Consider the following 27,121-nt stretch of genomic DNA (forward strand, 5'->3'; position numbering starts at 1 on the left):
TGAAGGTAGACAATTTTTAAACGACAATGATTGATAATTTATTGTAATATCCAATGACGAAAGTGGAATACAATTTTACCAGCCAGGCTTTCTATCCGAAATTGAAGTCATTTTCCATTGATATTAATTTAAAAAATCATGAGCCAACAGTATATGAAATAATTATTCCAATTAGAGTAAGGTCGCATAATATAAAACAATGACTCTCGATTAGTTATTACAATGTGTCATTTAAGTTATGCTAAAAAAAATATAATTCTTGTTACCAGTGACAATAATTCACCCATATAAGTAAAATATCATTTCGCAATCCTTATGCCTAAGAATATATATATATATATATATATATATATATATATATATATATATTTATGTATATCTTAAACATTTATGCATCGTATACATACATATAAAGGGTATTTCGCGAGTAACTTTACAAGTTAGTCTGACACGACTTATATTCTGTTTCTGAAAATAAATAACATTCTCAACATTCGTAAAACAATCTCTAAAATTTTGTCCGTATTGAACTAATAATGCAAAAAACGATCGAGATCTACGAACCTAGAATAAATCTATCTTCATAACACCTTTCTGTTACAACTTCTAACAATTCGTCGACAATCCAGAAAGTTATATATTTCTGAAACACCCTATATATACATATACACAGTTATATGTACATACGTATATATACATATACACGATCACTCTGTTACAGATGTACACTTGTACACCTATACGGTATATCCATATACAGAACTATATTCATATCTCTTTACAATAATATAAACAGTCGATACTTCGGTTGAAATATTAATTGATTTTCTCCAGTTGCGATGAATAGAGCACTGAATAATATACGTGAATTTCTTATTAATGTCAGGAATAGATCAATGGCAGATCTTCGACCAATTACATACTAATATTACTGAGACAATCAAGGAACAATGATGGCACAACAAAGAGTCTCATTAATTATTCCTCTATTGATCTAATCTTGTCAGATATCAAACCATTCGTTTAAAGAAAATTTTAAAAAAGTAGGATTCATTATCTAATATGAGATTCAACGAATCGACTTGTATCACTTTCATTTTAAGTATCATTGCTTGTATCGATCCACTGATTTTTCCTCCAACGCAGATTAGCTATCGTATTAATTAATTGTAACAGTAGATCAAGCGACGTAATACTTGGACTAGTTATCGATTACAAAATTAAATATTTTTCGACTGAAACCGGACACGATAATTAATCATCTAATTACAAATATTTAAGCGCACAATCTTTGTGAGAACATATTCGGTAACTGACGTCTACGATCTTCGTCATCGAGCTATGTGATTCTCGTCGAAGAAACTATTATACTTTTATTATTATCTGGGGACGATACTTTCGTTGACGAAGCACGTAGCACTATTTGATAAATCAATATTTGCGTACAGCCTAAACATTTTTATCCATGAACATTTTACAGCGATGCTTATTTATATACACTTTGACGTATTTACATATATCGCTGTCTACAACGATATGGAACTATAGCAGTTAAGAGGGAAGTGTCTTTGTACCAACGTTTATCGGAGGACATACTCTATTCGTACTCTCGATACTTTTCGATAGACAACATACAAAACGTGTTTGTGTTTTTTTTTATTTTTTCATGTTTTTCATGTTTGCTTTTTTAATATATTTTGCAACCGATTGCAAAATATATTAAATGCATTTTCTTCCCTTCCGTTCTTACAAATCGATATGAATAGTTGAAAATAACATAGCACCGAAGGAACTTGGGCGCAACATTACGCGTGTATTACTATATCTGGCAACTCTTGGCAATGATTAGAGTTTCTATAATAACAGGGTAACCTTACAAGCTAATTTACTCCTAACGGTTAGAGATACGATCAATGTCAGTTTTCTTCCGATAACAACGAAGAAGATTCAAGTAACAATTTCAACCAATCTTGATCTGTCTTCTGCTTTTTTTTCATTTTATACCTTACGAGTTACGATTAGAGCAATGATATTAGATTCAACTAGGTAAAACATGATTGTATATACATATAATTCGCGGATACATTTCTGAGACTCGATCGAAGACCAACGAATAAAATTCGCGAAACAGCTTAAAATAAAACGGTGGAAAGAAACGTTGAAAGAAGACAGCGCTTTTTTTCTCTAGGAAACCGCTCTCCTCCGAAGTGAGGATCTACATTCTTTTAGGAACTAGACTCGATTCGTGTCTCTTCGAACTACGTTATCAAAAATTTTGATCGTGCTCGATCGCATTTTGCAGAAGATGCCGGTGCCAGTTTCGCATGGAAAGATTGCTAGAAAAAAATTCTAATAGTAAACCGGTAAAAAGATCAATCGCATCGCGTTTGAAAATGGTAGATGATACAATAACGATTAAAAGGGACAAAAAGACAAAGTCCTCGTACCTTCAAACCATATTTTTTCTCGATTAGAAAGTTCCTCCTTCGTACAGGACATGGAGAAGTCTATACAGTTTGTATCGCGCTTTATACAACATAGATTCATCGTATCGAGTAGCGTTTTCAAAATTTACAATAGGTATACAGAGAGGATATAAAAAGGCGGAGTAACAAAGTAGAATTATCTTCTTTAGATTGTTGAGCACGTGTCGGTCGAAATATACGAGGACTTCCTCTCCGAACTATCCTCGTACAGTTTGACAGTTAAATGTAGATATACACATGTAGACCTAATGCCGGGTTTCGAAGAACGACCGGCAGCGTGCGAATCGTCAGAGTTTCTCTGGTGCCGTAGATCTGGTTGACGCAGTCTGCGATGAAATTGAAGGCCCAACGCTCGTTGATCGTTCCAATGGATATATCCCTTTACCTGGAGTTGGTTGCGACACTGCACGCTTTGCCAACCTAAAAGAGCTATCATTTGTTACTGATTAGTAAATGGTACATGATAAAATGTCGTCAAACAAATGTAAGATCTATATAGGCAATATGCCTAGGGTTAATTAATTTGAGGCGTTTATTTGGTACACTGATCAAATTTTGAGAATAAAAGATTGCAAAATTTTTCAAAAAAGAGACAAAATTTACGTACATAACAGCAAAATTATTTTGATCAGCGTGATTCCTTCAATACCTTACGATATTAAAGAGAGATAAAAACACCATAAGTTAGAAATGGAATAAGCGTCAAACGAGTTCAATTCGCTATAAGTTGCAGGGTTCATGAGTCATGCCTAAAGAATCAACAGTTATTTTTTACTTATAAAAGTTCCTCAACGAATCGTGTTAAGTCACGATGTTAATTAAAGTTCTATAATATGATGTTTCTATTAACATTCTTCTCACCGATTCTACATAATTATATTCTCTTCTGTTCTTATTAAACGTTACTATTTATACGTATAGCTGGATTCGCTATCGTCTAAGAGACTAAAACTAATGTACGTATATAAAAGTCATGGTGAGAAATCTCTTGAACCGCAGCATAATCGCAAAAAACATACTGCACCGATTAGTCAAGATCGTCGATCATGGAAGCAGATGAGGACATGGATTAGCAGCGTAGTAGAGTTAGCGGTGTGTTTAGATATTCATACTGAAAGCGTGATATAAATGTAACAGTTCCATGAACAAGAAGCATTAGTGAGTGATCGAATGACGATGAGGACGAACAGCTATCCCGTCTGCAATGACAATGATGCAGATAGTGGATTAATCGCTCATTCCTTAAATGAACAAATAAATACACGTGTCTAAACGCATCATCCATTGTGGACATGATTCTTTGTATCAGTTGTAACGGTGTATTACCACCGTTTAACATTTAATTAACATTATAATGTTAATCATATATATTGTAATATAATAAATTATTACAAGTCGTTAGAAATATCCTTGAATAAGTATTCCACAATGGTAGTTACTTTAATACAGAGATGGCACAACAAAAAAGATTATGAAGTAGAAAGAATCAGTTCAGTTTAATCTTCTAAGGGGATTAGCAGGATTAGAACCGACTGGCTTCGAGCACGTAAAAAGTGGTATTAATCGTTGCAGGTTCTGCATATCCGCTCCATTTGCGAGGGTTAAATACACAGCTAAAAATGAGAATTGAATATATCATGTCGTAAAGCATATTTAAGAAACATTTGTAAAACGCGTGACTCTCTATTTAGTAATACACCGTATGTCCGTGAGTTGTGGTATTTTTTTAAGACGGCATTCACATATAATAGTCGTGCATCGTGTCAGAGCTTTAGTTCTATCACATGTTCAATCGTGCTGTTCATCTCTTGTACAAGCAAGATTATAGCCTGATCAACCAGCAAATGGGAACACACGATACGTTCTAGAAGTATGGCATCAAAAATATAAATGCTACCAAAGATAATGCACTAAATTTGAAATTATTCGTATAATTCGCTAAGTTAAACAAATGGTTTAACTGTAAAAGAATTTTCCAAATTTTAAATAGTGGATAAGAAATCTACAAAAATAAAGGATTACTTGAAAGTAATTTTGCTAGCGATTAAAATTAAATATAAATTTTTGTAAATATAGAGTATCTGCATAATTAATATTATAATTCGTGCGTCATCTGTGGTGGATCTAGCTTGATGTTCATTGTAACACAGACATTCACCTAACAAATTTCAAGCGGTAAGGGGCTCTAGTTTACCTTGGTCGCTAAAGTGAGATCAGACCATTTTCAGGAGTTAACGAAAAAACTTTTTAATTCTGTGTACATCTAGACACTCATAGTTGATTAACCACAAATTCTGGACATGTGTATGGTTGATAGATAAAACATTAAGTTTGAGCGTAGAATGGTAGCGGCTCTTGCCGAGAGTACGAGATATCAACTACGCCGCGTAACGTATCTTCATAACAGGTACCTGTAATTAAGAAACTGATAAGCTTTAGACACCGTTCAAACCTTTTAACTAGCAGCTAAAACAGAAATCTTGGAGATGTATTAAAAGTTATAGGGACAAATTGTCCGTCGCTCCAACATTAAGAAACGAGAATTTTCGTTGCTCCAATAGGTACAAAGTACCATTATTAGTGATTTAAAGTTGGAATAAAATTCATCAAAAGATATAATCTTTCCCTTTGCAAATTCAAGACCAATATAATACAAGAAGGAGAAGAAATACAAGTAAAAGGAAAATTAAAAGTGATAGATATTAGTGACGAAGTACTGTACAGAAGTGCAAAAACGGTTAAATTATTAATGTGAACTAGAAAAATATCTTTTGTGCTGAAATTAAGTTGAGAGCAAATCGCATATATGCAAAGCAGAGTATTTATGATGATTCCTGTACGCAAACATACGATATAGACTAATGAATTCCTAATATTACTGATGATGAACAAAAGTGAAACTTTTAAAACTGTTTTTTGGTCTATATCGTTTGTTGAAACTCTCATGGATTATGCCGTATCAAGACTATTAAGATTATTCTATGTATGTACCTTGTTTTCGTAGTTACGATTGTTTTATAGGGAAATCTCTCGATATAAATTGGGGTTTTAGTAAACATTGATGGGTGCGATTTAAAAACGAAGATCGCACGCGTCATTGATCGCCTCTGAAACAACTACCTTTGCTTAAAATTTCATACTGATCACAGTATGTAGAGCTATAAAAATACAGCATTATCTATATACAGACGATAGAGTTCTTATTATTCTCCGAAATGCCTTACGCCCATTCTGCATTCTTCTCTCTAAGGGACAACATTTATACACTTCCACCATTCTGCAGCAACCAAAACATCTGAACGTCGAGGATAGCAAGGGTTGTAAGAATTATTACCTTAAAAATTCCCACATCACGGCGAAGTGTAAGCAATCGAACACAGTATTCACATCAAATTATTTCCATCACGGAATAGATAGCTTACCTTCTTCGTCGTAGAGAAGCATTTTGTCCGGGTAAACCGAACTGACCTCTTGGGATCACCATACGTGCATTACCCTGAGCAGGTCTCGAGCCTCCGTGCGCCTGTAGCATACTCAAATGAGCAGCATAACCATCATGAAGTATCGTTGCCAAGGAGTGGTACTTCTTTGATACTTTCCCAATGATGAATATTTGATTTTGTTTAAGGTTAATCGCGGTGTAAACACTGATATCCTTACTACTGCCGTATGCGTAATGAATTATTACACCGTGTTCCTGAATAGAAAAGAGTATCGTTTTAATATCGTTGCGAACAATATCGAATCATTCGAATATCGATTTCAAGTAGTTAATCACCTGTATGAGTTTATGTAAGTACGCAGCTTTATGACCAAGTGGATCTGTCGAAAGACCATCTGCAAAGGACACAAGACCATGAGGGAAGTTGTGTTGAGACAACCAGGAAACGACTTTCTGCTGTTGCATATCAGGTCTTGCAGTAATATATATGATTAAATATCCCAGTTCTTGCCAATGCCTAATCAGAACCATAATCATATCAACCATCGGGCCAAAAATTAGACGTACAAGCAGATGTGTATGACTTAAAATATACCTGACGACATCAACAGCTCCAGCTCTAACTTTCGGATCTTTCCCGCTAACGGACATACTCGCAGTAAACGAACCATCTATACTAAATACCACGCACTCTGTTTTTGGTGGAATCACAGCCAAGAAAAAGTCTACGGATGTATGATCACCCCTGAGAGCCAAAAATTATATTTTAGATATATTCTGATAAAATTTTTTAAATTATGGTTGACTAATATTACCTAACAATCATTTTAACTGGGTAAAGTCCATGTTCCAATGCTTTATCATCGGGTATTTTATATGTTATTCTACCATTTTTATCAGTTACTTCAGTTGATAAATGCGTCCATTCTCCTGCTGGAGCATCTTTCATAATGTGAATGTCCACTTTCTCGCCTGTGAGGATTAATCATATTAGTTGAAATCACTTGAAAAACATGTATGTAATACTAGCACGTATGCACATTATATTTGACATACCTGTCAAAGCAATAACATCAATTGGACCGTACATAAATCTAGCAATCAGGATTTGTGGTGCTCCTTCTTTAACAATTACGTCATTTGCTCTATGATTGGCAGCGACATTCTGAAGCAGCAAATGAAAAATCAAACATTCGTATTAATAATTCCTTCGTTATCTCAAATTACCTTAAGTTTAACAGAAGTACGTTTCTTATTCCACTTTTCTCTAGGTTGACCTGGACGGAAACAAGATAATTCTTTCTCCTCGTTTGTGAGTAATGACAAATCAAATCTGCCTAACTGTCGCAGGATAAATGCGATAACATCAAGTGACTCCCAATAGCTAGCGTGAAAAATTTGAGGTAAAGAGTTCGTGGGAAAGTTTGCTAAACCCTCTGGGCAGTAGAGAGCATAATCTAATCTCTTTGTACCCCACCATTTTTGCGTTACTATAACAAATTGTCGCAAGTAAGCGTAATATGTCAATATTCTTTATTATCGTTAATATGATTAATTCTTTACTTACAATTAGATACTACTTTTAGAGGAACATTTTCAACCACACCAGACATTGTACTATGAATCGATATATCGGACAACCGTCTTAAATGGGACATTGACATATTTGGGATATTCAATCCATCCGTAAACAATTGTGGATTCGTCTGGATAGCTTCCACTGAAGATATTAAACGATTTGTAATAATTATAAGCTACACAAAATTACATCTAAGACGTATAATACATACACAAATGATAAGGCTGTCCGTTTCCTAATGGATACTTTTGATATCGAGCCACGTTCACGGGTGGAAGAAGAGAAAACCTTGCAGAAATCAGTGGTTCTAATCTAGCGGCTACAGGTTCAGTAGGATGGAATAAATTATACACCTGATTCACCAACGGTCTTCTTATATTACTAGTTTTATCCGAGGAAATTTTTCTATACGCCAATACCAGAGCAAGTGGACTACCAAACATGAAAAACTCTCCTACTTCGAAATCCAATTTACAATGTGAGGGGGTATCACTAAAAAAATAACATATGTTAATTTCCCAATATCACAACATACGTATGTACATGTATATGGATACGAATTGAACTATAATTCTTCACCTTATACTAGAAGATTTCCTTCTAGGAGAAGGTGCAGTCAGGTGTTTGCCATCTTCGGCATTCGTGCTATTTTCAATGCCCTGATTATCCAAAATATTGTTCTCGCTATTATGTCTAGAGTGAGCTGATCTACACAAAGCGTCATATGTTAAAATCGCTCCTACTGAATCCCCAATAAGGCAAATTTGCCCCGTGAAACCACGACCCTCGTCGCTTCTGATAAAGTCGTGATAAACTTGGTTTGCTCCAGCTATAACTCGTGATACGGTGTCCTGATATTCAGGAGTTGAACTAGCGAGCAAAGGTATAGCGCCGATAGGAATAGTATCGTGTGTCACTTGAGGAGCATCCATAGACGAGGGTGACACATCAAAACTATAAGGACTTAGGCTGAAATAACATGTGTCGAATAGATGGAGATTTTACAGAGAGATAAAGATAGTGATAAGGCATAGATAAAAGTAAATTTCTAATCTAATCACGTCGCTTTTACCTCGATAAAATACCAAGACCTTCGGTACAAATAGGTGGGCAAGAAACAAACTTAATGGCCACATGTCCAACCATACTGGGATAGTGTTGTCTCATGACTGACTCAAAGGCTCCTTTGAAAGTTGTAATGTCCGATTTTTTCGCCGTCAAGTCAACGTTAGCATCTAAAAGATATTCTTTTGTGAGTAGTGATTCACAATTAGTGGTTCGCTTTTATGAATTAGTGATGGATTTAAGCGATTATTTATGGCATTTACCTAGTACACTGCCAGCATGCATCACAATAAGAAGGACAGTAGTTTTGCATGGTTGATGAGTCGGCGAATGTTGAGGTGAAGCCGGATACGAGGCATCGATGCTGGCTGACGTAGAGATTTGTAACCTTTTACTGCTACGTTCACTAGCCATACGTTGCAAGTAGGAAGGTGAAAATATCGTGTCGTCTATAAATAAATATTGAAATAAATTTTAGTAATAACCAGGAAAAGGACAAGCATTTAGATTATCAATCATTACTTACCTTCTTTGTTTACCATGGTAGGCGAAGTGAACGTATTGTCCTCCTCTTCTGCTAGAAGATCCAAAGAACTCCATTTAGATAATGAAGTGCTATCTCCAAAGCCCTCTGTATAATCAGAAATTTTAACATTGCTTATGCATCGTGCCTTTTTAAGCATCTCTGACTCGTGTTAAGGCAGGAATAGAATATTATTAATCAGGAGTGTTTCCCTTTTTCGGATTAAGCGTCACGAGGTACAAAGCGGTAGTAGAAATATATTAGAAATATGAAGGTATTACTATTTATTTTATTTAATACAATCATTTCACAATGATATTTATTGTTAACATTTGAAAAAGTTTAACAATAAAAAAGCATTTATTTTTGTAATCTACATGGCCATGCTGTTTCATGCTGTGATAAACTGCTTCTTGAGAACCTCCATGCTCGATGTTATGTATGACGATCTGTATGTTATGCAATTAGTCAGAGTTTCTTGTAAGTGTAAATCTCCGTAAGCAACAAGTACATCTTGTTTCGGTCTACAAAGGCATGAATGCAATTACGCAATGTTCCTAAACTTATGTCGAGAGTACCAACACTAGTATCAATGTTGCGATCTTTTATCCGATCATTTATTACGTTTGCGAAAAAACATATTCGAATGTCTGTAGTTCTAAGAATTCAACACTATCTACGTGTCCTACCTTCGCGTATAATAGGTATAATGAACCCAGCTGCAGTGTGGAATGCGACATAAAAGAACAGAGAGGGTACACATATAAAAAAACAGAAAATGTTATTACCAATCATCATGCTGTATTTTCTACTTTGCAAAATGCGAATTTCTACCAGACACACTCCTATTTATTTTTAACAAGTTTCTTATTTGTTTATCTAATCTGTTTTTAACAAAAGAAAGCATACAAAAACAGTGTCTAAAGAAATTCGCCAAAGCGTCTGTTTCATGGTTTAGTTATCAGCCAAATGATAGTATTACGAATATGTAAATTTTTAGAAAGATTATTTACATGCTGCACGAAAAGAAGTCGATCTTTTACCTTGACAGTCAAAAAACTCATCTTCGCTACCAGATTCGGATTCTCTTACGATACTTTCCATGCGCCAATTCGCTATCTGCATATCGAAACTTTTGTTCGAACACGGCGAACTCATCTTGTTTTTCTTCCATCCCTTTTTAGCATCTGCTTTCTCTTCAGTAGGAGCATTTCTGGAACAAATTTCATCGCATTAAATAAACTGTAAACGAAAGGAGGAAAGCTATACATATAAATAAACTACTTCCTGATTTTACTTCTATTTTTACCTAAGGTCGGGTACTTCGGTCGGTGAATCTTCGGGGCTAACGTCACCCTCTGAACTACCAGCTGTGTTAGGTATATCGGTCGATTTTCTGGCACTTGGGGGACTTTGAGGATCTTCGTTTTTCTCGATGCTCCCAAGCGTGGCAGCCAATGTCGTAGCAACGTTCGACTCTTGAGGAGTCATTGTCGTGTTTGAAACAGCCCTGTCTTGATTGTCGTTTGTTGCTTCCCCATCGCCTTCTGCATTAGCCATTCTCTTCTGCAACGCCAATTGCGTTTGTCGTTCAATTTTCCGAATATCTTCCATGGTCAAACCATTCCATTCGTCTTGCCAGGCCCAGGCTTGTCTGTGAGCTCTAACCATCGTTTTTCTCAAGGCTGAAATCGTTTCATCGTCACATCTCACGGTATATAGAATTTTAGAAGTTGGACATTAAGAAACAAACAGGGAACGGTTGTGCTCATATACGATACTGACCTACATCGTGTATGAACTTTTCTAATTTTGTTTGCACACCCCAATATCGGAACTCCACACGGCATAATTTGTACGCGCACATTAAAGACTTTCCGGATGGAGTCGGTTGTTGTTTCCCCTAAACGACAAGACAGTTTTAATGCATCAGTATTGATCGCTTTAAGCAAAAATTAGTGAAAAGAAACAGATACGGGAAGATAGATCTGTACTTTTACGTCAGCCCAGTATTCCTCTAGCCATGATTCCGTGAGAGGTCCTCGACCGGTCTTTTGGGACACGTATAATTTAGGATCCTCGTCTTTCACGTAATCACCCGTGTATTGATCTTTTACGATATCAATCACGTCTGAAATTTAATCATGTAATCGATGGATCTCGATATCTTAATAGAAAATGACTTGACCTGCCTTCTTGAAACTTCATAGAGATAAATACATACCTACGATTCTATTTCTCAAATCGCTACCACTTAGCTTGAAGACATTTTCTTGGTAACCATTGTCGGGAAAATAGTATGTTTCTATTTCGATAGAAAACTTTTCAACGAAGGGGCAAGTGTAACGGGTCTTCGTATAGGGGTAAGCATTCCATGCTTCTTCTTTGGCGATCAACGCGGATCTGGGCAGCAAACTTTTGAACCATTCTGGAAGATGACTACCCACGTGATAAATCTTATGGGTATATTGTCCGTTTCCACCTGGACCATCGCTATAAGGCTCGTTCTCTATAATCTCTACACCGCTGCCTGCTCCTTGACTTTCTTCTCTAGATTTTTTCTACAAGAAATACATTGGAAAAATAAACTTCACGTTTATTGTTCACTCTTTAATTGCCTCCAGTCCCTATAGGAATCTACAGGAGTTATGGGAAATAAGGAGTAACGAAGGGTTAATTGTAACGCAATATATTGCAATGTAATGTTAAATTACCGCTATCATGTAAAGCTGAGCAATTCTATACTCCTCGACGGTGAGAGGCAGCGGTATTCGATATTCTTTTATCAACATCTTGCCGCTTTTGTTTATCCACGATCCACTCTCACGAAAAACAGAGATCGTTCGAAGGCTGTTGCTTCCTCTTTATCTCTCAGCCTCATGATATCATCGGCGCAAATCTTAAAAATAAAAGAAATAAAGAAAAGAAACGTTAAGCGTTATATCGAACGTTGTGTTCTATTTTCGCTCAGGACGTTGCAAAAAGAAGTTCATCGTAATCGAGATATCCCTTGAGAGCGGCGATCAATATTTCTCGATACGCCTTCCAGCAGGTCCAACAGATCAACTTTTATCAGCGTAAACGGTTCTTTTTATCTATCGTCATCGATCTATCAGTTATACCTGGCCGAAAAACCAGCAACATAAGTGAAACGCGTAAATTCAATCGTATATTCCGTGGAACATTAGAAATAGAGACCTTCGCGAACATCGACTGCCTGTTTCTCTCGGTCTATAATTGAAGCACGTCAAATGCTGAATCGTTGTGTTTGCACGCCGCGTTTTCACGCAAATCTGCTCTAGGTCACAGAGTATTTAATAGTGATTAATAATCATTACACCGCGGATATTTATGCAAATTCATATCTTTATAAATATAATTAAAATATGAGATCCGAGTAGATAATTATCTTACTTATGAAATACTATACTGAATACTATATTCTATATACTATTTTGCACCTTCAAATTTTCCATAACTGCATAGAAATTGACACATTAATAATAATCACCGAACGTTATAAATATGTGTCACCGATATCGATACTGATTGTACCTCTTTAAATGGTTAGCTACTGCAACCCCTTTGGAAGGTGTGTACCTAAAATATGTCGCAAAAAGTAAGCGACGACGAGTATACTCGTCGAGCACAGAGCATGTGTTGCTGTTGTAATGTAGAATTAAGTTGTAATGAAATGACTGTTTTATTTTTTTTAAATAACAAAATATTACCATTTCTTCATGACTAGTATACTTGTAAAAAAACTGCTAACTGGTTAAAACGATTGTAGATGTAACTTTTCACTAAGGTGAAGTGTATAGGGACTATAGTAATTTATTCAGCGTTTATTTGTAAAATAGAACAAAAATTAGATATAATATAGTGATCTTTGACTTGAATGGCTTACGTTACGTTTCACACGCAATTGTAGACGATTTATGAATAGTGTACGTTATCGAATAATTCTGATTCTCTGGAAAGGTACGTATATCTTGAAACAATGGAGGGACAATAAACAAAATGTTGCGTAAAACGTTTATTTATACTCACCTGTACCGTAGTACTCAAACGTATCCTAAATTAAACTTTATAGCGGGAAAAAATCATACTACCATTCTGTGAAAATCGTACTGATAAGAAATGATGGTTCGTCGTGATCTATATTTCATACATTACATAATTATATACAAACGTTGAAACAACACAAGTCATAAATTAAACGTGATAGATCTAAGAGTGGAATTTCTTACTTGAAAAATAAAGCGTAATATACAGCGTTGAATCTCTAAAGTTGCAAGCATATCGGATAAAGTGCCAATAATAGGATTATAAATACCTACTTATTTCTAATTTTACCGCTAACACAGAGCGTTACTTCATTTGATTAATATCTCATTCGGAATACAATAATCTAATGTAATTGGTACCTTAGCATCGTTTGAGAATAGTTTCATTCTCGATAGTTCGTTGTAATACCCGCGATCTTGCGACTATGATTGGACACGATAACCTGTCAGTTACGACCAATCGTTTTCAACGGGCTCAGCTGACAGATCCTTAACAGTTGACAGTACTCAACAGCTTGAGGGAGCGCGTAAACACGTATGAAATTCGATGTTGCATCGACGTACAGTAAAGTGCCTTGCTAACAGACCATAAGTCGAAACCAAGTTGATAATTTGTCTAACTACAAAGAAACAATTTTCTCCGAATATAAAATGAATATAAAAATAGAAAGTAAGATATCAACAAATTCTAAAGGCGGTAGCCTTTTTCTATGCACATACAAATTTCATAGCTTGAGAAAGGATACTTGAAATAAATGAGAATAGCGACAGTCAGTTAATAAAACAGAGTTCTGGTCAGTTAACGAGACATTACTGTACTTACGGGCAAAAGGTTTCCTTAACCTTGAATAACGTGGAAATAGGGCAAATATGTAAGCGAAACGAAACGATATCGCTGGACTCGCTCGCTCTTACTAGTGCACGGTATGTAGGTACATACTTTTCGCGCCACACCTTCCGGACCAGATGATAAATCGCGGAAAGCTGCGATATCCGCGACACGATACAGCTTGATCGACTGAAGACCGGCAACCGACTGAGTCGATAACGCTGCTAATCAAGCAGATACTTGTCCCGAATGATACTATTGTTATTCAACGTTAAAATTCCACCCAGATAAAACGTATATCCACCTCCCTTATAAAATATATATTTACGAATTCATTTTCGCCCGGACAGTTCACTGTCACATAATTTAAATTCCAGACGAAGCTCACCTAAGAGACACGAGAGGCATAGTACATAATACACGCGTGCAAACGAGCACTTGTTTCTTCTAACAAGTAACATAGAAGACGTACATTTCACGAGATGAATACAGGACGTAGATAGATTTGTTTCAGCAAAATCGTTAAGTACATACACTGAAAAAAGATTAAGGAGATTGAGGATTTATCCAAGGATCGTGTAGGATAAACGCGAGCCGAAAATGTGACGATGTTACATGGGCAACGCGCGGCTACTGACTGACGGAGAGGAGGTCGCTCCGATTGGCGGGCCCCAATGGCACGCGCGACTTCTCGAACCCGCGAAATCGAGCTCGGCCAATCAGAGTGCCTTTTACCGCCTCCGTGACCCGGTGATCCGGACGCAGTGCTGTAAAATAAAGGCGCGTGCCAGCCAGTTTTCCTTGAGTCCACGTACAACTTCTTAATAATTCATCCTGAAAATTATTCAAGTAACTGTCAATTTAATATCCTATTTATTCTACACATGTATACCTATACAATCTTATGTAACGATTTAATAAAATAAAGTAAGTATCTAAAAAGAATAATAATGTCTTTGCATTTACATGCAAGAAGAAGAGATGGAAAGATATGGAACCAATCGAGGCACTTTTTTCAGATTGATGATAAACAGGATATACAAAAAATGGTTCGATTCAATCGGTAGAAGATTTTAAACGATATCTTATCCTTTAATAATAGCTGATTTGAAATGCAAATTTCTGAATCCGTCACTGGCAGGACAGCCGCCGTTAGCCGCCTCCGCCACCTCCCTAGCCTATTGATCGACCCCCGAGCGAGCAAGGAAACGCAAAACCAGATGCGCCATAACACCAGCAGGCTCCCATGAAAGCGATACCGATAAGTTCGTCGACAGGATTGCACGCGTATCGTCTAGGATCGAATCATGGGGCACCATACCCCGATCCCCTGGCAGCATCAGAAACGACGTAGTACAACGGCGATCCTCACAGAGAGGAAACGTGCCACTTGTCGGGATAAGAATCTTTCTTTTTTCTTTCGTTCTGTAAATAGTTGAAGTCAAAAGCCCCTCTCTATTCACCGAAAAGGTGAACCAGACAGGGCTTGTTTATTCTTGCGCGACACCTCTTACGAATGCCCTTTTCCGAGAACTATGCTTTTTATAGAGCGAAGAAAGGGAGCTCGTTAACGGAGAACATTGCTGGCAGGGAGCGGATATAAAAATAACAAGTAAATGCTGATTAGAGATTGCCGATAATAATCATCTATCGATATTAAAAAGTAAACGAGTAACAGATAATTGTAGTTAATCGAAGTAGATTAGTTTGTCCGTGAATAAAGTACGCTGATAAAAAGAATAAAAAGTAGCAGACAAAGAAGAACAGAACAAGGTTAAATATCAACATAGAATGTTGATTAGAGTAGTCTACGCTATCTAAAAATTTACGATAATTAATGTGAGATTTCATCAATATGCCAAATAAGTTATATGTTTTAATACTAATAATAGAAATATTATATACATATTTACATTGAAATTCATGGAGACTAACTAGAGATGCGCCGTCCGTTGACCGTTCCTGAGCGTGACTGATGAAGGAAACTGACCTTTGACATTAGCCGAATAAAACGAATGTTATCGGGTGAACGCGCGTTATGCCGACGAATTCGGCCTATTCACAAAAGATGAAAAGGAAAGAATAAAATTCGCCTGTCAAAAGAATAGAGATTATGGAAGGTTAGTGACGCGTTTTCCCTGTGGGCTGGCATAAAAGCGAGGCGGATCGCTCGATGGACGGTAAAAACCATTTCTTTTGTACAGCGAGCGATATACATGTAAGAGACGTTTTATGAATAGGCAAGCACGATTTAATTCTTCTGCAAGTTTTAAATGCCGAGGGAAAAAATTTGTTCAGATCGGTGTTCATCGCAACGTCTAAAACGTTTCAATGGATCAGGCGATCCAGTCAGGATAAAGACGATATTATTTAACTGCCTTTTGAAAGTTCATCCGAAGAATCTAGATACAACGAAGAATTTCGTTATGAATATGCATGATCTTTTGAGTAAAATTCTGCTAAAAGATCAAATCAAAATTGACCTTGACGCGTCCTTGATAGTCTGGCCTCTGGTTTTTTCCATGAAACTTTAAAGACCCCTCCAACCTATTTTAATCTTCTCCTTGGTCGGCACACGTATTCACTAATTAAAAGAGGACGCTTTTATTCTTTCATTTAAAAGTTTACGTGACAGATTTGGAACTTTCCTTAGGAGATATATTTAAATTCTTCTGAAGATATTTCCTTTAAAATTTCCGGTTTATTTGAAGAGAATACTAGGCACCAAGTAAGTAAACGAAGCATTCAAGTTTCTGCCAGTTTAACGTTATTCTTTGTAAGTTAGATTATAAATGGAGCACGGTACATTGTATCCGTGTTCCAGTCACAGATGATCAGGATACACACCGAGTGACGTCAAAACATGTTGAACGAATCTGTTAGAATGATATGCACATGTATACTGTGACGTAAGTAAAAGATTCCTCCGGGCAATGGAAGGAGGGGAAGAATGTGTTTAAAGAGACTCGTCCGTCCAACGTTGACCTTCCATCCGAAGATCCACGTGTTCCACTCGGTGGCTAGGAAAGTAACGCGACTTTGCGGCTGTTTTATACAGTACAAATATCTGCAACTCTACTGGAGACCGTCATTAAAGAGACGAGAAGCGGTGTTAGAAAACGAGCAAGTACGTGACGTTATGTCCTTAGCACACTGAAGAGGTCCAATCGAGTTTCGGACCTTTTTTGATTTTTTTTTATTGCTCTTGAGAAGTTTATAGAGAATAGTCTATGATCCTCGATGCAATTGATCGAAATAAAATTTCCAGAAGGTTTTAATTATTGTGGAATATAATATCTTTAATTTTTAGAATGGCAGCGGTACATGATATTAAACTGGAAAACAAAGCTACGAGGATCGAATGCAGTCAGCCAGTAATAATCGCTGTATTATTTTCATTGGTTCACCGGATAAAGCGCATCCGGCCCTTGAATGCCGCTTGCGGTCTGGAATATCATACCGAGTAACTTCTAAAAGGAAACATATAGAAAATGTATGAAACATATATGACTCATTTGAAAAATTGTAATGTGATTTTCAAGGCTTTTCTTAATCCTTCTAATGCATTACGGAATATTTAAATATTCTCAACGCGAGAATGAGACAATCTTATTTTCATCCTTCTTCGTTTATCGTTTCCTTAACCCTGCGGTTTGGCTTGGCGTCACAGCGTTTGGATCTTCTACCTCGTAACCATGCGGAGATATTGGATTTCTCACGGGATTATGGAACAAGGTGTGTTCCCCGTCGCCCCATGGAAAAGGCTATAGAAGGGAAATATTTATAAGTCACTTACAGGGATAAGGCTTGAAAGGTCTCAGCTTGTGAAATCGGTCACGATGTAAAATTATCAAATCCTCGAGGCAAGAAAGAAGAAAAGATAATGAAGGGAAAAGTATCAAATTTCCGTGGTGAAGGCAAACGATTCGTAAGACTTCATTAATCGATTACGGAGAATACCGCACAAATGGATTACCTTCCAGAGATGTACGAAGCAGAGAGCTTTGTTAGACCGAAGAATCAGTATAAAGCTTAGGTGTTACGCAAAAGTACGCGTGCATTGTCGATTAATAAAGATATTAAGATCGAATTTGTATGATATTTAACTTAAAGTTACAGTTTCTCAGTTCGTTATTTAAAAGAATATGACAATCGTGAAAAAGGCATAAAATTCATATGTAAAAAAACAGGTACCTTATTTATTCGCCTCATATAAGGAACATCAATGAACACAGGCCTCGATTGTTTATCCGATTCTTCCACCTTGGTGTAAACGTAACACGATATACCTATTAACACGATCGCACCGATGACAGTCACCAGTTGCAAAAGTTTCTCTTCATAGGCCACTGTACTTGCAAAGCCACAAGTTATGTTGTTAAATAACGTACATACAACGAAGCTGATAAAGTTTTTCGCGCATCGCTGAACAGCAAAGATGAAACTTCAGCTGCTAGCTAAAGTGAGTCAACTTTTAATAATTTTTATATACGTATATACTTTAAGATAACATCATAATACAGGTGTTACACAATATGTATATCGTGGAATAGATAAAAAAAAAGCTGTCGTCTCAAGAATGACATGACAGTTAGGAATTGATTAAAAACGATAAAGTACGACGCATTCTTCTCGGTATCTTTATCTTTTTGACCTATAAAACAATGTCAATTTGAAAATATTTCGAATTCAAAGTCAATTTCCTATTTCTCAATCATTTTTCTCTCTTTCCTCTAACTGTAAGTAGAAAATTTTGTTTCTAGGAGTTTCAAACTTTACCTGTAGAACAATAATCTTTTACGTCCGGACAAGGGAACGGTGAGTGCTCTTCGCAATCATCCTCAACTGGTAGTTGACATTTTCTCGAAGATTTTGGACATTCTTGCGTATCTTCGTCAAACTTTGAATAGCAATCCTTAGAAACATCTTTGATTGTTGTCCCATCGCAATCATCCGATTTCAATGTTTTATCGCAAGGAGGTTCTTTGGAGGAGGAATAGTTACGAAAGCTCATGGAACAAAATATTGCTTCGGATAGATCTCTCGATCTCCATAAATTTTTACATGCAGACTTCTGGTAAGATGGATTTTCCGTGAAAGAATGAAACTTTAACATCGAATTCGACAACTTCTGCATGGATGAACTATGGTATTCCGCCGAAGGACAAAATTCCTTGGAGAACTTCCAAGAGTGGTAGATTGGCGCCAAAGGGAACTGCGAAAAGATCGACGATCCACTGTCGAGCAAGAAACCTCTTCTCTCGATGTACGTCTTCATTTCACAGCGATATTTACGACTGCTCGTGTACCTATTTCTTTCTGAAACGAACTTTAACTGGAGAACGTCGGAGTTATAAGACTTCCCTTTCATACGAAAACCGTGAATATTTTCGATCTCCCGAAAATGGTTGCAATACACAAAAAGTCGACTTCTGTTACGTTAAAATAGAAACCTTGCTATTTATGCTAACGAATTACGCGAGATCCTGCAACACGGTCAGAACCGTAAAACTTTTTGCAGTCTTGCTATGTATGAATTTTAAACAGACAGTTTTGGTAACTTCCTCGAGAAAGAGATAATTTCTTGCGTAGACAATTATTCAAACGGTGAACGTGTTGCATTTTCATGACAGAAATTATACGAAATCCTTTTTGTCATACAGAACACTTAGTTCTTTGAATGAAACACGGATAGTAGTTGTTGCACGGAATACCGCCGCAGCTTTAGACAAGACCATTTGCCAACAGGCATCTCACACGTTACAAACCGATAATGACAAAGTTCAAACGAAATACGCCCAGAGACCCTTTTATTAGAATCTTTAAAAGGAAATTAAATCTCATGTATCGTTGTCATGTCGATAGCACGATCGTTCTATTGTAATATCTCTCTAATAACGAGTCGCTTATATCTCGTGAAAAAAAAGAGAATTTTATACCTCCAATTATCGCGAGCAATTTTCCATTCGACGATTCGTATCTTGAAATATCATTGAGCCAACCTTTGCTGCTGTGCCAACGATACCCTGTGCTCCAATTTCTTTTTTTCTCGTCCAAGAAACCGGTTACATTTACGCTCGTTGAAAATACCATTCCAATATCCGATTTGATTAACGTGGAACGCGTTGTTCCGTTGACAGACACCAATGACAGGATCTTTAACCTACGCAAAAGTGAGAACATCGCGATATCGTGCCTTATTGCTGTTTTATGATCTATCCGTGCTTTTTGGATAGAAGATCACGATTTGGACACATTTTTCAGGAGAAAAAATGCGTATGCCTGGCCATACGAAAACGTAACTTTTTAGTCTCAATTGCATATACGGACTCTTTTGTCATATGAACTTATCCTCCTTTGTTCCTTCGAGCGTATTTTCACGTGTGTCAGTATTTAAAGAATTCGATACATCTGATATATCTATGACAAGTTCCTTCAATTAGTTGGAAAGCTTCGTAGGAATTTTCTTCTGGTACGAATTTCTATTCGATATTAGAAGATATTTTGAAGTACAAGGTAGATACTGAACGAAGATCATTGACATGATTTTTTGTATTACGTCTCTTAAGTTAATAAGCGAGGTAGTTCTCACAGTATCTAGATCAAGCATTTCCTTTTCTAGAATGGAATAGAACAGGTATATCCTCGGTGCTTATCTTCGTTTCATGACAAACATCGCACATCCGGCATACGAGTATACAACTCCTGTGACGTTTGCAAATCGACCGTATTTATAGCAGTCCTTCCGCTCTTCTCTCTGTACTCACTGTGAAGTTTCAATCTCTGTTTCGTGGAAATTCACGGCACAACATCGCCGATCAACACGCACGTTCCAATCAGGTACGTGCGACATGTACAAACATTTTACATATCGAGTCGTATTGCAAACAATATCTTATTTAAAAGCGCGATATTTTTCATCGACAGACGTGCAGTTTTAAACTGTGTAACATCATCGGGCAAATAATTCGGTTTTACATAAATGTTTCTGTTTATCAAATATAAACGTTCAAATAATACTGTTTCATAATGATATTTCTTGTACTCTTATAGTCTGCCTTTGATTGCTTCGAAATACAGTGGCTTACGAAAGTATTTGAAAATACATGGAAACATTTTCTGAATCGTATTATGCGAAAGATTTTCCAGGACATGCCACATAATGCGACTGTCACGATCAAAAGTTTGAAACAAATTCGAAAATGTACGAAGACGATAGAACATGCCTATTGCAAATATAAGTCTCAATATTCGTTGCAATCACTAATTAATTATATGTTTAAAACAATCATTTTATACTATGTACTAGTTTTTTTTAAACGTACACTCGCAAAAAATCTCTCGTAATTTTTACGTACATTTCCAGATTAGTTTCAGATTTTATCACTATAGTTATGATAACCGTGTTTCATTCTTCAAAAGCTTTCTATAATACAGGCAATATATTCATAAAGATTTTTTGTAGCGAATGTCCAAATATTATTGTCGCGAATTATTATTATGACAAATCAACGTATGTTCGAGAAATATCTCCTCTTAATTACATTAATAAAAGTAAGACACCTCGTATGGATAAATGCGCAGTAGAATAAATGAATCAGCACTCGAAATGTAGTTTATTGAAGCGCCAGAATGTCTGGGGTCAGTAGAAAGCGATAAATACGTAGTGGTCCATATATCATGGTTTATGCTAGCGTTACAATATCCGCAACATTATTTTGTAATTAGTTTTTCTTTCTGTGTGAATCTCAATAAGAAACACGCTTGAGATTTTCATACGCAATAAATTTCCGGAACTTTCTCCATTAAAATGAAACAACAATTACCGGATACGCTCTGACATTAATCTCCGACGTTTTAATCTCGCAAACAGAAGGAAAACGAAACGAAAAACATTTTCGCTGAATTTTAGTAAGGATTTGAAATATTATCGTGGTGTGGCGAGTGTCGAAAGTTGAAAATAGAATGCAAGGGAGCGGTGACACAGAAGAACAGATAACAATAATTTAATGTCGAACGCACGAAGGACTCCCGAGATCTATTTCTTTCAATAAATCCGTTTTCGCGGAAAGCTTCGCAGAAACGTTCCAACTTCTTGATGGAACTTCGAACCTTTGACATTAACCGAATAATTTCCAACGCAGCCTCTAAAATTTTTACGACTCCGAGTTGTAAACTGGAAGTACGATAGTTTAAAGAAGAAAATATCATTGCGATGGGTAGGAGGATATTTACGCTACCGTCGTAAAACCATGGGAGAGGAAATAATTAAGAGAATCGTGGATTATTATAATTAATCCGTTGATGATACGAAAAACGAATGGAGCAACGTAACTTTGCGTTTTCATTATCTGTACATTGGAAATGCAGAGACGGTGGTAATTTTCAGTAAAAGATTTGCCTGGGGAAAATTCAATTGCTCGTTGCGAAGTTAAATGAAAATGAAATAATTAATCTTCCGACAAGGACTTTGTCGCAATCAATATTACACGACGATATCGCTGCGATGTTCGGCTCTCCCTTTGGAATCAGCTACTTCGAAAAGAAAGAACATTATTTTTAGTTATTGTCGTCATTTTAATAACATTTTGTATAAGAATTCGAAGATAAACTCCAAATATTTATGAAATTATTTCGGTAACTGTACCAGGTATGCATAAGAAACAAACTGGAACAGTGTTTTCGTGGCAGAAATAATTCCAGTGAAAATAAACGAAAATGCGAGGAGTGAAATTACGAAGAAAATTGAGATCGGAAGTGCGGTCGATAAAGCGAACTAAAATGACTCTTCTTCTATTCCAAAAATCGATTAACCCAAAATCTTAATTATGATCATGTGAACAAAATCAGTTAAAAAATTTTCATTAATTACGTTACATTTCATCTAAAAATTCTTATCTATCTAAAAAAAATAATTTTTATCTATAATAATTTCCATTCTTATTAATACATTTGAAGTTTTTGTACTATTGCTATCGTACTACTTTTGTACCACTAATAATGTAATGGTTGTATGTTGAATCTATTTCTTTTGAAACAAATTATACGTTTACGTCTTCGATCTTCGAGACATAGATCTGTAGATATACATATATATTTCGTCTAGCGTGTTCAAAGGAGTGCAATCATGAAATGGCGCAAAATGGAAATGATGATAATTACTGCTCGACGATAGAGCAGGAACAATAGAATCGCGTTCGACTGCTAGCTCCTGGAAAACAGGGATACGTCGATGCGCCTTGCGCGGCAACCTTTGACATTTTCAAGAGGACGGGTCGAAGTATTTCCACCCTCCTGGCCTAGGTACAGCCCTCTTTTCGTCAACCCGACATCCGGTCGTGTAAAGGTGTGTGTACATGGTGAGGCGAAGAAGGTGGTTAAAATGCTTACAAGGAAGAGAGAGAAAGGAGATAATTAAAGCGTATTGCGCGTTAGGAAACACGAACGGCCGAGCATTTTTTCATTCAGCTGGCGAATCGTAATTGGAAAGTTACGCGGAAATCCTTTCGATTTGCAGTGAAGGGCATAATGAAAGTAAACCGAGACGAAAGCGAAACTAGGTCGATAAAATTCTTTTTTGCTGCTCCTTTTTCTCCTTTTCTCTACTCCTTTTTAATGAACGTTCCAACTTATACGTAATTGGACGATGAACACCGGGGATGATCATGGAATTATTTCGAGTGTCATCGATGCAACGCCCAGTTTTAATTCAAGACGATACACCATGATGTTTACATAGATTGTAAATGAGATTTGATCCGGTTCCTGATACGACCGCAATTGTGAGACTACAGCGCGACTTTCGCGCTTGAGAATAATAATGGAACCTCCTTTGACCTTATTTTTTCTTGGAAAGTAATGGACGTGTCATATGCTGCGCCGTGCTTCACGATTATAGTTGTCTGACTAGCCGAGAAAAAATGTCCAGGAAATTAGATTTAGTTTAATACAAGGTAATTAACTTGAAACTTTATATTGTCTGATTACGCAGTATTTAATCTATCGAAAGGCACGATTAAGCATACTCTCTTCTCTTTATCAAATTGTTGTTAAATTAGACGAACAAATTCATTTACTTGAACAATGCAGTCCTATGAACCATCCAACTGAAGAATTCTTGCCATTTATAACTTGGTATTTTATCACGATACGATAGTACCACCGTAGACGTCCATAAAATTTTTTAATATCAGCAGAATGCGAAGATGAATATTAAGGTAGACTTTATGAAATACTTCTTGGGCGATAAAATCTACTTAAAGGCCTCATAACAAATACAGATAAAACAGCAAATGCAAATATCTATATAAAAGAAGGTACGTACCAACAATATACTCATGACCGTTCGATTATTTCCACGACGACACATCAAAGTAACAGTTTAGTCTCTAAAATCTAATCGATGTGTACAAAAGGCCAAATCTTGAAGAGTTTAATTAATGCAGCAACTTAGATTGTTGAGTAAATTGCACCTGTACAGCGTAAAAACGCTAGACTGCATTTACCAAATGTCAACCACGAGGTGAACCCTGCCAATTCGTTTCCATTTGCGATTAATGCGCAGGAGGAGGAAACAGAATCTACCTCTAAAGGGTAATTCTAAAAGGTTGCTTGGAAACTGAAACAATTCAATTTCAATATAACGAGAGACGAGAGGGCAGGCGTAACGATATAGTCAACCACGGTCCACAGACAATTGCTCGGATCTTCGTTGGAATGTGATTAACCACCCTATTCCCTTCTGCATCGAGACGAGCCAGTAATATCGAGGATTTATTTTCAGGCACAAATTTCTTTCTTCGATGTGAGTATAAAAACCATAAGGGTTCATCGTACTCTCCAGACACATCAGCTTCTAGTCAGAAATTCCGTAAGAGGATTACATTATCCTTGTTATGTGCCATAGCGTGAGACTGTTTTCCATTAACTTCCCTTCACGGTTCATTATCAGTCAAGTGTATTATGCTGACATTGAGGTGCATTTACCGACTATCTTTGCGTGATGCACTTCATATGAAATTAATGAGAACGATTACCTGTGAGAACGAATCGAATTAACGCATATTAAACATGCATTAGCGTTTTATGAGGGTTCTTATATGAAATAAAGATTACATGTGGAATTATAAAGAAGCAAGATAGTAGAATAGGAGTGGAGATGTATTGGAATAGATTTGTAAATGTTATGGAAGTTGTTGATTATTATATTAGTTTTTTTTTTTTTTTTTTTTTTTTATTTAAAATTTCACATTCACAATTTGCCCAATTTGGACATTTGGTAGAATTTTTTATCTGTTTGATTATCATGTGGGTGGCTACCCCCAATGGGGTAGCATCTTCGTGTTTGTTAAGATATATCCTTTGTGATTTATATTAGCGATTAATAAAAGATTGTCTGAGAAATGAGTAGAATGATAACAATTCACAAAAATACCAATGATCTTAATACCTCTTGGAATTCGTATGTTGACCAACGTAATTAATTTCGCTTTTCCGGTGTAAATGAATGCCACCGCCGCAAACCACGTGTCCACGTCGCTAATTACAATCTACGATAATTAGGAATGATGTACTACACTGATGCGATGTTAATATGAACACGTAATGTGTAACATTCGCAATTAATTCTTGAATGAGAAATGAAACGTAGCTACTCGAATGGCCAAAAAGAATGAAATACACAAAATTCTTACAAAAAGAATTTGAAATTTTTAATTTAAAATTTTTAACTGTCAAAATATTATTGCACGTATAGGTATAGAAACCATTCTGCACTCTACATCATTAATTAGACTGTTAGAAAATGCATATGTTTTAAATGTTTCTGAAAGAGTAAGTTTGAATTCGATCGATCTCCCAATTTGTTGACGTCACTAGTTACGTCACATAAACGAGGATGGAAAACGTCTGATACAATTTCAATGACGTAGCGGTGCTTTCTAACCCTTTAGAAATTTAGAAATTTATATACTTATACGATATGGCATATAGCAGATAGAAATAAAATATATATAAATCCTATTGCACCCTTTAATAGAGATTATTTTTAGAGATTAAAATATGTTTACAAATCTTACAATATGTTTACCATGATAATAATATCTTGCAAATGTATCCCCGTCATAAAAGTTATAATTAATTTTATTTAATTTGCACTAATTATATAGGGATATATCGATCGAAGCATCCTATTAGCCTGTTATTGATGAATAGCGCTAAATTTAAGAAAGATCACTGTTCGAATAGGTTTCAGAGCACGCTTATGAAAGTGACTTTGTATAGTCCCATTTCAATTACATTCTCCCCGAAACATGCAATAAATAACTAAATAAGAATCAGTATTTGTTAAAATTGGGAAACCATTCTTTAAAATAAAACAAGATAGTGTATATTATAAACAATGCAACTAACAAACAGTTGGTTCACGTCTAACACATTTGCATTTCCTTACAAAACTGTCGTAACGACACGATTTTACTACTGATAAAGTACAATCTACTTCTCATTGTTATGTGAAATCATAGTGTTTGATACATCGTATAGATAATTGTTGCATCGCCAACAGCGTTTTTGTATAAGCGAAAATACGTAGTTGGCAATAGATCTGACAGTTAAATTCTTTGAAAAACTAATCGATCATGGTTACGGTGTATCGCGTGTAGCATGCACTGTACATACATACCAATTCACCGAGAGATTTCAACCAGTCCTCTTGTTTCCTCGGTTCACTTATACAATAGTATTCATATATGCACACATACAAATGAGAGCAATCATAGGCAACTACCGCGATTATCCCATTGCGAGGTGTCTATCGTTTTTGTCTGGTTAATCGCAACAAAGATAGAGGAAAATATGGAGCAGCTCTTCCTCAATCAGTAAAGCAGATTCAACCAGTTCTGATACGAGTATCGATGCACTTCTTCCCGCGTAACAGCGATTCAATTTAATAAGGTAACTAGTCATTTCTAGACCTTTTCAATTGTTTGAAACGATGTCACGATCTAAAATAACGACGACACATAAAATGAGTATTAATGAAAAACCATTTGATCCTTTCGATTCGTATCATTCTAATCGATACATTTAACTTTACGTCGCGAGATCTTTTCACATATTTAAACAAGACG

The 27,121-nt window shown here is 36.2% G+C and overlaps 3 protein-coding genes across 23 annotated transcripts; all 3 read right to left on the reverse strand.

The window, feature by feature from the left end:
- Window positions 1-13: 13 nt before the first annotated feature.
- LOC126864740 (protein retinal degeneration B) lies at window positions 14-26,822 on the reverse strand. Of its 21 annotated transcripts, none has more exons than XM_050616366.1 (21): window positions 12,557-12,695; window positions 12,294-12,388; window positions 11,810-12,217; window positions 11,320-11,656; window positions 11,090-11,226; window positions 10,881-10,998; window positions 10,405-10,780; window positions 10,139-10,308; window positions 9,099-9,203; window positions 8,836-9,021; window positions 8,580-8,742; window positions 8,087-8,476; window positions 7,719-7,999; window positions 7,496-7,648; window positions 7,156-7,418; window positions 6,985-7,093; window positions 6,744-6,900; window positions 6,524-6,673; window positions 6,265-6,445; window positions 5,909-6,183; window positions 14-2,915 (listed from the first exon to the last, which is right to left on the reverse strand). In XM_050616366.1, exons 3-21 carry the CDS (start codon window positions 11,885-11,887, stop codon window positions 2,774-2,776), a joined length of 3,771 nt encoding a protein of 1,256 aa, XP_050472323.1. In that variant the 5' UTR covers window positions 11,888-12,217; window positions 12,294-12,388; window positions 12,557-12,695; the 3' UTR covers window positions 14-2,773. The 21 variants fall into 21 exon arrangements, 20 of the variants coding, with proteins under 20 accessions (XP_050472323.1, XP_050472336.1, XP_050472335.1 ...); XM_050616379.1 differs by adding an exon at window positions 9,785-9,814 and having other exon boundaries at window positions 9,099-9,146; window positions 11,810-12,388; XM_050616378.1 differs by adding an exon at window positions 9,785-9,814 and having other exon boundaries at window positions 9,099-9,149; window positions 11,810-12,388.
- On the reverse strand, window positions 17,612-18,507 carry LOC126864551 (cytochrome c oxidase subunit 6A2, mitochondrial-like). The gene is made up of 3 exons (XM_050616004.1): window positions 18,503-18,507; window positions 18,186-18,435; window positions 17,612-17,755 (listed from the first exon to the last, which is right to left on the reverse strand). Exons 1-3 carry the CDS (start codon window positions 18,505-18,507, stop codon window positions 17,621-17,623), a joined length of 390 nt encoding a protein of 129 aa, XP_050471961.1. The 3' UTR covers window positions 17,612-17,620.
- LOC126864757 (uncharacterized) lies at window positions 18,430-20,831 on the reverse strand. The gene is made up of 2 exons (XM_050616435.1): window positions 18,771-20,831; window positions 18,430-18,645 (listed from the first exon to the last, which is right to left on the reverse strand). The coding sequence occupies exons 1-2, from the start codon at window positions 19,360-19,362 to the stop codon at window positions 18,518-18,520; spliced, it is 720 nt and encodes a 239-aa protein (XP_050472392.1). The 5' UTR covers window positions 19,363-20,831; the 3' UTR covers window positions 18,430-18,517.
- Window positions 26,823-27,121: the final 299 nt, after the last annotated feature.

Source organism: Bombus huntii, chromosome 4 (genome assembly GCF_024542735.1).
Source record: "Bombus huntii isolate Logan2020A chromosome 4, iyBomHunt1.1, whole genome shotgun sequence".
In the NCBI taxonomy this organism is placed as follows: domain Eukaryota; kingdom Metazoa; phylum Arthropoda; class Insecta; order Hymenoptera; family Apidae; genus Bombus; species Bombus huntii.

What these genes read in the sequence shown, in the direction of transcription:
- LOC126864740 (XM_050616385.1), bottom strand. Translation starts at nt 11,887, where the DNA reads ATGTTGATAAAAGAATATCGAATACCGCTGCCTCTCACCGTCGAGGAG. An exon ending in AAAGTTCATACACGATGTAG is followed by an intron (nt 10,781 to 10,880) that starts GTCAGTATCGTA and finishes AAACGATTTCAG; the next exon opens with CCTTGAGAAAAACGATGGTT. An exon ending in ACTTACATAAACTCATACAG is followed by an intron (nt 6,184 to 6,264) that starts GTGATTAACTAC and finishes TTTTCTATTCAG; the next exon opens with GAACACGGTGTAATAATTCA.
- LOC126864757 (XM_050616435.1), bottom strand. Translation starts at nt 19,362, where the DNA reads ATGAAAGGGAAGTCTTATAACTCCGACGTTCTCCAGTTAAAGTTCGTT. An exon ending in AAAAGATTATTGTTCTACAG is followed by an intron (nt 18,646 to 18,770) that starts GTAAAGTTTGAA and finishes ATTGTTTTATAG; the next exon opens with GTCAAAAAGATAAAGATACC.
- LOC126864551 (XM_050616004.1), bottom strand. An exon ending in ATATGAGGCGAATAAATAAG is followed by an intron (nt 17,756 to 18,185) that starts GTACCTGTTTTT and finishes TCCCTTCTATAG; the next exon opens with CCTTTTCCATGGGGCGACGG.